At 35.3% G+C, this 12,116-nt stretch overlaps 2 protein-coding genes across 8 annotated transcripts; one reads left to right on the forward strand and one right to left on the reverse strand.

The window, feature by feature from the left end:
• The first annotated feature begins 492 nt into the window (after positions 1-492).
• Positions 493-7,998, forward strand: LOC141671902 (uncharacterized). Of its 7 annotated transcripts, none has more exons than XM_074478339.1 (3): positions 493-5,630; positions 6,554-6,695; positions 6,827-7,998. In XM_074478339.1, exon 1 carries the CDS (start codon positions 1,084-1,086, stop codon positions 2,074-2,076), a length of 993 nt encoding a protein of 330 aa, XP_074334440.1. In that variant the 5' UTR covers positions 493-1,083; the 3' UTR covers positions 2,077-5,630; positions 6,554-6,695; positions 6,827-7,998. The 7 variants fall into 7 exon arrangements, with proteins under 7 accessions (XP_074334440.1, XP_074334441.1, XP_074334437.1 ...); XM_074478340.1 differs by having other exon boundaries at positions 6,554-6,690; positions 6,823-7,998; XM_074478336.1 differs by having other exon boundaries at positions 493-5,324; positions 5,465-5,630; positions 6,554-7,998.
• Positions 7,999-10,198: 2,200 nt separating this feature from the next.
• On the reverse strand, positions 10,199-11,812 carry LOC141671903 (myb-related protein 330-like). The gene is made up of 3 exons (XM_074478341.1): positions 11,418-11,812; positions 11,031-11,160; positions 10,199-10,896 (listed from the first exon to the last, which is right to left on the reverse strand). Exons 1-3 carry the CDS (start codon positions 11,548-11,550, stop codon positions 10,332-10,334), a joined length of 828 nt encoding a protein of 275 aa, XP_074334442.1. The 5' UTR covers positions 11,551-11,812; the 3' UTR covers positions 10,199-10,331.
• Between the last annotated feature and the right edge of the window lie 304 nt (positions 11,813-12,116).

Genomic DNA, 12,116 nt, shown 5'->3' on the forward strand with positions numbered 1-12,116 from the left:
TAGAACTCCAGGACACCTACTTTAAATAACAACTAGCATGACACACTCTAAATAAGTACTAGTATGACTAATTTCGTCAAGAATAAGATAAAAGTTACTCCCTCCTCGCTCCTGAGCAGAAATTTTGTTAATAAGGGTAAGACAATCACTCTTACAACTTCAATGATATTGGCTATAACGATTGGTTAATATATAGCCAATAAAAATGCTTTACAACTCCAATGATATTGGCTATATTTTTTGCTACCAGGTTTTAGAGATTGGCCATATATAGCCATTCACAAGAGCTTATTTAAATTTTTTGCTAAGGGTTTTAATTTACATATTACCAATGGAATGCATCAATTGCTAAAATACATGCGACATAGGATATTATTGCTAAGGTTTCCCCTTCTTTGGAGATGCCCTGTATGCATTTTCATGTATTAGCCATACTGCATTTATAGAAATATATCTCAATGATATAGAAATTAATAATGTGTTAATCTTAGCTAATTTTATAACATTTATATCGAATTCACATTTTAACAGATTTGTTCATAACAAATATTTCTCCTAGTAGGTATCTTTCCTAACCAATAATGTGATTGTTTAAATAATAACTAGAATTAGAAGATTTTAAGAATTAGTTCAAGGCGCAATTTACACATATGACTTGGGCCGGGTTAAATTAATGGAAGATATTGTCAAAACTCAAAACATACAATGCCCATTTAAACCTATAGGTCGAGCAGCAGTCCCATACAATCGGCTTTCCCTAATTTTATCGTGAGCGGCAAAGCTGCGTAGAGACTAGCAGACACATTTTTAATATTCTCACGATTGAAACTTTCTGGCTCAGCACCGAAATATGAGCTTGTCAAAGCACAAGTACATGTTCAGCTACGACTTCCCCGAAGAAATCTTGTCTGAAATTTTCAAAAGACTTCCAGTTAAGTATGTCTTGCGTTGCGGAGCTGTCCAAAAATCATGGTATTTTCTTGAAGAACTCCTTTGTTTGTCTCTCTCCACTCCAATTATCAAAAACTCACAGCCCATTTTAATCCTAAATATCTACTTTTTGATAATACACGTTCCAATGTAATGACAGTACGTTCTGATGATGCACATTGTCAAGAATATTGCACATTTCATTATCCACCACAAGACTTGCCTGCGTGTTCGTGGTATACACAATCAAATGGTTTAATTTGTATGTCTAATATGTTGCTTGGGGATTCTGATTATAATTCCAGCATTTATCTATGGAATCCTCTTGTTCAAAAATTTAAGATCATCCCCGACTCTCCTCTTTTTACATCTGAATTTAAGCCGACCAAGTGGAGTACTTTAGCTTTTGGGTTTTTATCGGAACTTGATGATTATGTTGTGGTACATATTGTCAAACCTAGTTCGACTTCTGCACCTTTCTTACGTGAGGAGAGGGACGACACGTATGAACAGTATCCACACTCGGTCGTGATTGGTGTTTATAGTCACAACACTAGTTCTTGGAAGAAAATACACCAAGATAAGGTTTTTGTTGATTTTTTGAATAATCATAGGTCAGTATTTGTTAATGGTACTGCATTTTGGGTAGGATGTTATTACTCTAGCAGTTTAAGACAGTCAGTTATGTACTTTGATACCAAGACTAATATACTAGGACAAGTCACAGTGCCTGACTGGATTGCACTTCACCAACGTCAGGAAGAGATTCCTGTTATTCTTCCATTTGGTCAATCTATTGCTTACGCTGTTGAGGTCGATCAGGAGGATGCGGACGAAGGTGATGATGAATATGGATCACCTCATTTGGACATTTGGGTGTTGAAGGACGACATGGTAGATGAGTTTTCTTGGGAGAAAAAGATGAGTGTTGGTCTAAGTGAAAATGTTCGGGCTCAAGTTTTGGGTATAAGATACACCGGTGAACCAATACTTGCAAAGTCAAACAATTTGATTTCATATGATCTTGATACACATGAACCATATGATTTTGTTGAATCAACTCCTTATACCTATCACGAGGACTCAATATCACCTTATACCATTAGCCCTTTTTTGGAAACTCTACTTTTGCTTGATATTGATTGAAATTATTAAAGTAAATTTTAAGTCACAGGTCACAATGGGAACTTGCTTTTTCAACTCAGGTTGTCAAATCTGATTGCTAATGAGGTCAGGGATTGTTAGTACATGTGCAGAAAAGGATGAGATAATTTGGATTTTATTGATTCTGGTTTTGTTTCTTGAATTCTATCATTGTACGTACGGCAGGAGTTTGCTCTACTTCGTAGTGTTTTATGTTTGTGTAGTTGACAGTGGGACTGTACACTGGAAACTGAGTTCTTTTTTGACAAAAAGACGAATATGATTCTCCTCATTTGCGCATTTGGGTATTGAAATTTGAAAAATAAGATGGGTGGGTTATCTTGGCAGAAAAAGATGAGTGTCGGTCTAGGTGAAATTGTTTGGGCTCGAGTCTTGGGCATAAGGACCAATGGGGAACCAATACTAGCTAAATCAAATAATTTGATTCCATATGATCTCGATACTCACGAGCCATATGATTTTGTTGAATCATATGACCAATGGGGCAGACAATTTTTCTTTTCTTGTAGATTCTGTGTTTGTTTCTTTAATTCTATCGCTGTACTTTAGGAGTTTGCTCTGTTTGATAGTGTGTTATGGGTTTCTTTAGCTTTATTTTCTGCTTGTTTAGTTAGGTCTTTGATTAATTCAGCACCTTTTATCTGGGTTTTTATATTGTTATGTAAATGCCTTATCATGTACTTTATTTCATCATTTGTTTTCTGCTTGGAAGTGGTATAGTGTAAGCATGGGTCTCGGAGTTTCCATAATTTGCACATCCATATGATCGGATTGTTGAAAACGATCATTAAATATTATTGTAAGTCGCTCTAATAGAGAACTTGTTTAGTATGACCTTCCGATTTTCTTTTCCCTTTTGTGAATACGTGTATGTTATGTCTATATGCAGAACGTTTGATTCGTGTCATTGAGAATGATGCAAAGTTGAACCAAAATGGTTGTTTGGACTACTCCGAGCATGCTCACTCTGCTCTAAAAAACCTGATAATCCTTTAATTGATTGTTAATTGGGATTTGGGGCGTACAAAAGCATTCCTAGTTGCACAGTCTCCCCTGTCTTCCTACAATCAAATTGAACAGAAATGAGCTTGTTAAAACACAAGTACATGCCCTCCTATGACTTCCCTGAAGAGCTTCTGTCGGAAATGCTCAAAAGACTTCCTGTCAAGTATGTCTTGCGTTGCGCGGTTGTCCAAAAATCATGGTATTCTCTTGTAAGAACTCTTTTGTTCATCTTTCTACACTCTAAATATCAAAAACTCACCGCTCATGTTAATCCCAAATATTTACTTTTCGATAATACAAGTAACCATGTAATGACAGTACGTTCTGATGATGCACATTGTAAAGAATATTGCACATTTCATTATCCACAAGACTTGCCTGCTTGTTGGTGGTATACAAAATCGAATGGTTTAATTTGTTTGTCAATTATGTTTGACGATAAATATCAGTATCATCCCGACATTTATATCTGGAATCCTCTTGTTCAAAAATTTAAGATTGTCCCGGACTCGCGTCTTTCTACATCTGAGTTTAAGCAACGTCAGCTCGGTGTTCTCTTATTCTTCCAATTGGTCAATCTATTGCTTACTTTGTTGAGGTCGATCAGGAGGATGCAGACAGAATCAGTGACGAATATGGATCTCTTCATTTGGACATTTGTGTGTTGAAAGATGACATGGTAGATGGGTTTTCTTGGGAGAAAAAGATGAGTGTTGGTCTAAGTGAAAACGTTCCGGCTCAAGTTTTGGGTATAAGAAACACTGGCGAACCACTACTTGCAAAGTCCAACAATCTGATTTCATATGATCTTGATACTCATGAACCATATGATTTTGTTGAATCGACTCCTTATACCTACCATGAGCAGGACTCCAAACTTTCGCCTTATGTCATTAGCCCTTTTGTGGAAACTCTACTTTTGCTTGATATTGATTTAAATAATTGAAGTAAATTGTCAGAAGTCACAGTGAGAACTTGTTACAGTTTTTACAACTCAAGATATCAATATCTGATTGCTGAGGTGGTCAGGGATTGTTAGTACATGTGCACAATAGGATGAGATGATTTGGATCTTGTTGATTCTAGTTTTGTTTCTTGAATTCTATCACTGTACGGTAGGAGTTTGCTCTATTTTGTAGCGTCTTATGTTTGTGTAGTTGACGATTGGCCTGTAGGCTAGGAGTTTGCTCTGCTATTAGCTTAATAGTTTTTTATGTTGACAATTCGGACAAAGTTGTCTGTAGTTTTATCTTTATCAGATGATACATCTGGCTTTTAGTATCGCAATGTTATGTATCGCCTTTCCATGTAGTTTGTCTTGGAGACTCTTTTTCCTTATAGTGTATGTTATGTCAATGTGCTGTGTGCAGCATGTTTAGATTTGTGTCAGTGAGAAAGATTCAACTGTGAACCAAAATGGCTTGGCTTATCTAAGTTATTTTATCATAAGCATAGTAGTTATACATTAATACTTACCTGATATGACTAACAAGCTTGGTTCTACAAATGTGGCTCGTGATGCATACGTCTAACAGAAGCCAAGTTTGTTGTTATGCAGATAGTACTTGGTCAGCTGATGCTTGATCGACATTATTTTGTTTTTCTTCTTTATCAGGTGCCATGCTAATACGTACATTATGCGATATGATATAAACTGTTCAGGTTACTCTACAGCCTGCAGGTTCAGGTTTCGTATGGCTGGCTATTGGCTCACTCTGAAACAAAAATGTTCTGAATAAGAAGATAACTTTGTTACAGGTTACTCGCTCACGTTGTTACCAGTTATCCTATATGGCCTGCAAAAATGTATAGATCGTATTATAGTTTAAAGGGAATTGAAAGTGCATAGAAATGTTGAATTGTAGAATGAATTTACGGCCCATGTACACTTGAACAGTATACTGTTTAGATATTACATTGAGTGTTTTGGAGCCGGACTTAAGTTTTTTGTATAAGTAACTATTTTCATTCGTATTCATCGGTTATATTCACTGCAGGGCAAAAGTGAATACACATTCTGTGAATGCGTGTAATTTATTATTTTTTAAAAAATTGAGCACACATTTCTCAGATACAGATGCGTATTCAGTGGGCATTTTGGACGGAACATTCACACAAATGATGGATATATATTTAATGAAAGATCAGTATTTGTTTTTTTTTCCAGAAAAGATCAGTATTTGTTAATGGTACTGCATGTTGGGTAGGGGACTCTATCATGTCAGGTCAGTTAGTTATGTACCTCAATACAAAGACAAATATATTAGGACAAGTCATGATGCCTTCCTGGATGTATTATAGTTACTGTCTGCATGAGTTTCCTCCTATGCTTCCACTTGGTCAATCTCTTGCTTACTTTGTTTAGGTCGATGAAGAAGTTGCAGAGGAAGGCGGTGACGAATATGGAACTGTTGATTTGGGCATTTGGGTGTTGAAAGACAACATGGTAGCTGAGTTTTCTTGGGAGAAAAAGATAAGTTTTGGTATAAGTGAGAACGTTCCGGCTCAAGTTTTGGGTATAAAAAACACAGGTGAACCACTACTTTCAAATTCAAACAATTTGATTTCATATGATCTTTATACTCATGAGCCATATTATTTTGTTGAATCGACTCCTTATACCTATCACGACGAATACTCTATATCACCTTATATCATTAGCCTTTTTGTGGAAACTCTAGTTTTGTTTGATATTGCTTGAAATAATTGAAGTAAATGTAAGTCGGAAGTCACAATGAGAACTTGCTAGAGCTAGAGTTCTCATTGTGACTTCCATTTAGATTATTCCAACTGAGCCTTGCAGAAACTCGAAAACCTTTCTCGCAATCTCACTGGTTTTCCAAAAAACTGGAACAGGAGCCAACTGAACTGCCTTGTACAGAAAGCACCTCAAACTTAGACTATGAGCGTGTTTGGGCCAACTGAACTCCCTTGTCCAGAACCAGAATTTAGACTGTTATTCAATTTAAGTAATTAGAATCTTTTTGACTGTATAATTTAAGTAGCTTATTATCCAGCCAAAAATATTATAATTACTTAAATTTTAAAGTTGTATTAGTGGTTGATTTTGGGGTGAAGGATAAATTTAGCCTATTTTTATATAAAATTAACAAAAATGAAAGTTTGACCAATTTTAGCAGATGGATACCCAACTGTTATGGAGTATTCACTTTATACGAGATACCCAACTATCAGTAGAGTATCTCATATATGAAATATCCAACTAACAGTGGGGTATTTTATATAAATTGGGATACCAACTGGCTGTGGCTAAAATTGGTTATTTTTTTCAAAATGACTATTTTTGTTAATTTTTTAAAAAAATCAGATATTTTTGTCATTTTTTCTTGATTTGGTTATTTTCAGTTGCAAATATTGCAAAGTTCTAGATAAAAATATGTGAATCAATAAACAAATTTAAACTGATAAATCTTTCTTCATGGTATATATTCAGCAGAGGCAATTTCTTCACCAATGCTCTCTAGACCTGGATGCCAGTTATCAACAGCAATAAGTCTCTTGGGAGGTCCTCCTCCCCTGACACTAAGATCATTGCTCCCCTTCTTGGACTCTGCATTTTTCTCCGAATAAGTTAAGTTTCTTGCTAACCTCTCCTTGCTAGATTCTTCATTGTTGTTCCCTTTTATCTTTTTTCCACTCCTCAAACATGCACAATAACTATCATTAGATGTGACCTCGCTTGACGGTTTGGACTGCCAACAGGTAGTGTTGAAGGCATCCCCTCCCCCGTGATCATCACGACTAACATCTTGATTTTGAGAGGTGTTATACTTCAAAGACAACTTTTGAAGCCTTCTTATAGTAGTTACAGGCACCACGTAGAATTTCTGGCCTGGCATTAATGTAGTGTCTGGTGCAACAATGGCCCAAGGTTGCTGGAAAACATTGGGATGTGCAACACAGCATCTAGGATTCCGGTTAATAATCTCAGAAGCAAGAACTGGCCTATCATGAAGCTCTGCGTGGCCACCAGGATGAACGATTTTCAGAACTTGTTTTGTGCTGTTAGTATAGAGCCAGCTTGAGAAGCCCATTGAGTTTCTTTCCTTGAAGAGATCAATGCCAGTGTTTATAAATTTGTATTTCTTTTCTATGATAATATCTATGAAAGTAATTGGTTTATACAATGAGACCGCCCACATAAATCAAGCAACTGGTTTGTTTCAAGCTTATCTTGGTAATAACGTGCCAACTATGTTTGGTTGGAATATTCCACTGACTAGAAGAAGACAGGGATGAGGCTCTGCTGGCTACCAGACGCTGGCTTCAAAAGGCTTGCTAGCTTCGTGTCGTTTAAGAGTTGCTTTTTGACAAATATCTCTTATAGCCTTACAAATGAGTATCTCGGGGTGAGCATGACTGCATGAGTATCTGTTTTAAGGAATTCTTAGGGTGAGCGAGGTTCAAACGCAAAACCTGGAATGACAGAGGATAAATTTTAACCACTTGATCTATCTAGCTGTGCTCTGTTTAAGAGTTGCTTAATGTTGTCAAAATATTGCAATCATCCTGCTGCTGTTGGAGTTTTAAGCAACACAGAGGGAATGTAACTGTCCAAAATATGACAGAATAATCTAATCATAAACTTGCTAAACTTCAAAGGGGAGCTATTTTACTGTCGTTTTACTTTAATGTCCTAATTGAAATCAATATGTTAGGCACACTATCACAGAAGATTGTGTTGATTTGTTAAAGAACTTTGCTAATGTGCTAGTTCAGTTTGTTCATAGGTCTACGAATGTAGTTGCTAATACGTTAGCTAGAGCCATTCATTCTGTGTTAGGCATTCAGGAGTGGACGAATGTCGCTCCGAGTATTATTTCTGATGTAATGATTCTGGATTCGATTTAATGAGAAGCAAGTACGTTTTTACTCTTATCAACTTCAATCTATTGCATTTAGCGATACCGAAATGCTAGATGCATAACGGTACCTCCCACAGACAGCCGGGCATCTCGTGGAGGTAAGGTAAACTAGTAGTATGGTGCTTAACAGAGCCCATAGGAGCATTTTGTATCAGAAGTCTGCAATGCATGATCCAACTCTTACTGTATTGACTCTGTTCTTGTTTCATATGTAGTGGAATAGTCTACAGATAAATCACCGTGGCGGAACCAGAATTCTAAATTAACCCGATTCTAAAAGAAATTTTACTAAGAGTGGTGGTGTAAAAATAAGTGAAGCTGTAATTTAATACCAAAAAGTAGTTTTTGGTGCTAAAATAACATTAGAGCTCCGATGGTTTCAACTGTTCGTTCTATATTTTGTTCCAAATTTCATCAACTCCCTAAGTATCCCAATATTTTGAATATAAAATTATTTTTTCTAGCTATTTTTTTATTTTTTGATGAGCTGGGATGAGGTGGAATGATGTGTAAGTTATAACTCCACTTATCTTTTGTTTTATGTTTAGCACAAATTATAGAACTGTGCTAGCACAGAATATAGAGGGAGTGATAAATTTTAATTTTTGTAATTTTATTCTATATTTATAATATAGATATAAAAAAAGATATAACACATCTCTAACTACGTCATATATGAGCTCCAACAAAAATGTAGGGTTTCAAATTGATTAGAAGAGACGGAAGTAGTTGCAATCTCAATTTTCAAGCATCATACATCTACCAAACTCCACCAACCATCTCAACTTTTTTTCCAATTAGATTTTTCAATTATTCAATTATAACCGGAAATTATTATTTATTTAATAAGATTATTCATTTATTGAGATTTTACGCCATATCCTATTTTCTCTGAAACTTTATTTAAATCCATCCTATGTTTGATTTAATTTAAGAGAAATGTTAGAATTTCAAAAGTATTTATAAAAACGTTCCCAAGTGCTGAGTTTACGGAGTCTGTTTATATATATGAGTCGCTCGCATAATTAACGATGTATATTATTTTGAAACGTTTTCGGGGATCGTTTTTGGCATATGTTGAGCGGAAAGAGTGTATGCAACTAGAGGAGGATCTAGTAAGGGACGTCAGGGGACCTATAAAATTAAATTTTACGTTTTGTCACCATTAAATTTTTTGAAAATATATGAAAATGTCTCCGAAAATTCGAAAATATAAAGAATTATTTTTAAAATTTACTTGGTGTTCCACTAAACTAAAATTCATGGATCCGCCTAAAATTTCTGGATCCGCCCTTGTATTATGGAACCATGCATACATGATACACATGTGCTTATACAGTTAAGCAAAGAGATTAACGTGTGATCATGTGAAAATGGTAGGTTTAATCTTAAAAATAAGGTCATGTTTGGCTGGCCTAATAACCCATTAATATTCGTAATAACGTGGGTATTCCATACCTGGCTGCGTAATCACATCACCAACTCTTAACTAACCCCAACTCTCTACTTCCTTTCTGTATTTTGTGATTTGGTTACCTACCCTCCAAACATGTCACATGTTATTCGCCTTTCTTTTTCATCATTTTTATTTTATTTATTCACAGGTTTATAAATAAGAAGATTGCATGATCCATATAGCCATTCCTCAAGGTTTCATTATTGTGAATTTCACGATCCTATGCATACCCCGAGCTAGTTTATTACGAGCGTTTTTGTGTACAGGCTTATAAGTTATAAGTTATCTCGGACTGTTTGTCAACCAAATTTATAATTTATAAGCTTATAAATTGAATGTTGGTAACGACGTACTTTTTCTCAATTTATTTTGATTTTTCACTTTTTTTTATTAATTTAATTTTTAAATATATATTTTTAAATTTTAAGTTAATTTAAAAGTCATGAATTAAGATAATAGTATTTAAAAATTATTTATTTTAATTCATTTAAGTTAAAAAAAATCTGACTTATAAGTAAAATTAAGCAAACACTTATATAACTTATAAGTATTTATATATTAATCACTTTTAAGTCACTGATTAATTTTAAGTCATCAGTTACTTATTTTAAGATTTCACAAACGGACACTATATATTGTTAGACGGGACTGTTATAAGATTCAGAACTCGGTTTAGGGAGTATGGGTTCGAGTCCTAGTTTAATATATATGTATATGATGCATTTTTAGTATTAGTTGATTGAAATTGATGATTAAAATTATACAATAACGATATCATAATTAACAATATTGTCGTAAGTTTTGATACAAAAATTTACACTTGGAGTAGTAATAATTAACAAAATGCATCAGATATCTAAAATCTAGCAGCTTTAAACTTCCTACCAACATTAACTGTAAAATGCAGTTGTGCTACTTCTGCAATTACTGCAAAATTCACCTGCCTTATTCTGAAAGCCTAACTGCCAACACAGGCACATCCGGGGTGCTACCAGGGCGGAAGGTTTCGTGATCCTCGAACCGTGCCAATTTGATTCGGTTTTCTGGTCGGTTCGAGTTACAGGAAGTCCTATCGATAACTCGAGATCAAGAACAGGCTTGTTCTGCTCTTTCTGATAATAATGTTGTTGTTGTTGTTGTTGAGTTTCTTCTGTTGTGCTGCTGCTGCAATTTCCTTCCTCGATCGACTCGGTTTTGAACTTGTACATCCTGTTAAGTTGATTTTGGCTAGGTAACATTTTCGATGCAACAGTGCTAGCATTTTTTCTGAAGTCTAGAGACGTGGTAGCTATGGCATTCGCGGTGGGAATGGCAGCTGAAGAACTTGAATTAAAGGATCGGTGAGTTTGCGGATCAAGGCCACGGCTGATGAGTTTGCGTTTAATGTGCGTGTTCCAGTAATTTTTGATCTCGTTGTCTGTTCTTCCTGGCAATCTTGCAGCTATCAATGACCATCTGGAAAACAAGATCAATTTACATGTCAGTACATTTGTTTTTGCTAGAGTATACTTTTTCGTAAATGAATTGTATCGAAATACAATGTCCGTACAAGTGAATTTTTGTTAAATTGAACGTAGATATTAACATACTTGTTACCGAGGACGCTATGAAGCTTGATTATGAGTTCGTCTTCATCTTCCGAAAAATTACCACGTTTGAGGTCAGGACGGAGATAATTAATCCACCTTAATCTACAGCTCTTTCCGCATCTCAACAATCCTTTTAAGTACAAAAATATGGAAAAAAACTAAATTATAATTATGCATTTACAGGAAAAAAATGAAGACAGACAAAGATTACCGTTATCTGATACGCGTATCATACGACACCTCAATACTCAACGGTATTGAGGGATATTAAACAACGGTTAAAAATTGTTGTGTCAACCTGTTTTCCTTGTAGTGATATGAACGCAAATAACAAACAATAAGATGTCGTAAGGAGAACAGTTTTAGCGTGAGAACAGTGACACGTACCAGCGGAAGTAGGGAGGGAGCGCCAACACCCTTCACCGTGAAGACGAATGTAGTTAATGAGACGTTGATCTTCTTCTTTAGTCCATGCTCCTTTGTTAGTGTGTGTTTTTTCACAACAAGGTGATCTCCCCATCTTTTATTTTCTTGTGTAAGTTGTTAATAAGCCTTGTTTTGAACTGTTTTTGATTGTTGAGAGAAATGGATCAGACTTGAATAACAATATCAACAGGCCCTGTATTGTAGTTGTACGTGTGATGAATGTTTGTGACTATAAGCAGATGTAGATGAAGAGAGAGAAATGAGAAGTCGGTAGAGTTTTTTGATCACAAGAAGTTGAGAGAGAGAGGGAGGAATAAGATGGTGGGAGAAACTTAACTGGCCATCACTCTCCATGTACAGATGTACTTATATCTGGTTAAATTAATGGCTACACCAAATCAGGTATATAGTTCTGTTAAATTTTACTCCGTCATTTGGGGTGGGGCGCGGAGTTTAAGAAAAATGATAAAATAGTGGAGAAAAGTTAAAAATGTTAGTAAAGTAGTGAGACCGATTAATATTATATGTATAAAGTGCGTATAGTGGAGAGAAATAGTGGATGTAGTTATTTTAAAAATTATAAAAACCATACTCTTTTGGGAAAGTTTTGAAATGTAAACAATTAGAAGAGACATCCAAAAAAGGAAAATGTAAACAAAT

This window comes from Apium graveolens, chromosome 7, assembly GCF_009905375.1.
Source record: "Apium graveolens cultivar Ventura chromosome 7, ASM990537v1, whole genome shotgun sequence".
Lineage (NCBI taxonomy): Eukaryota > Viridiplantae > Streptophyta > Magnoliopsida > Apiales > Apiaceae > Apium > Apium graveolens.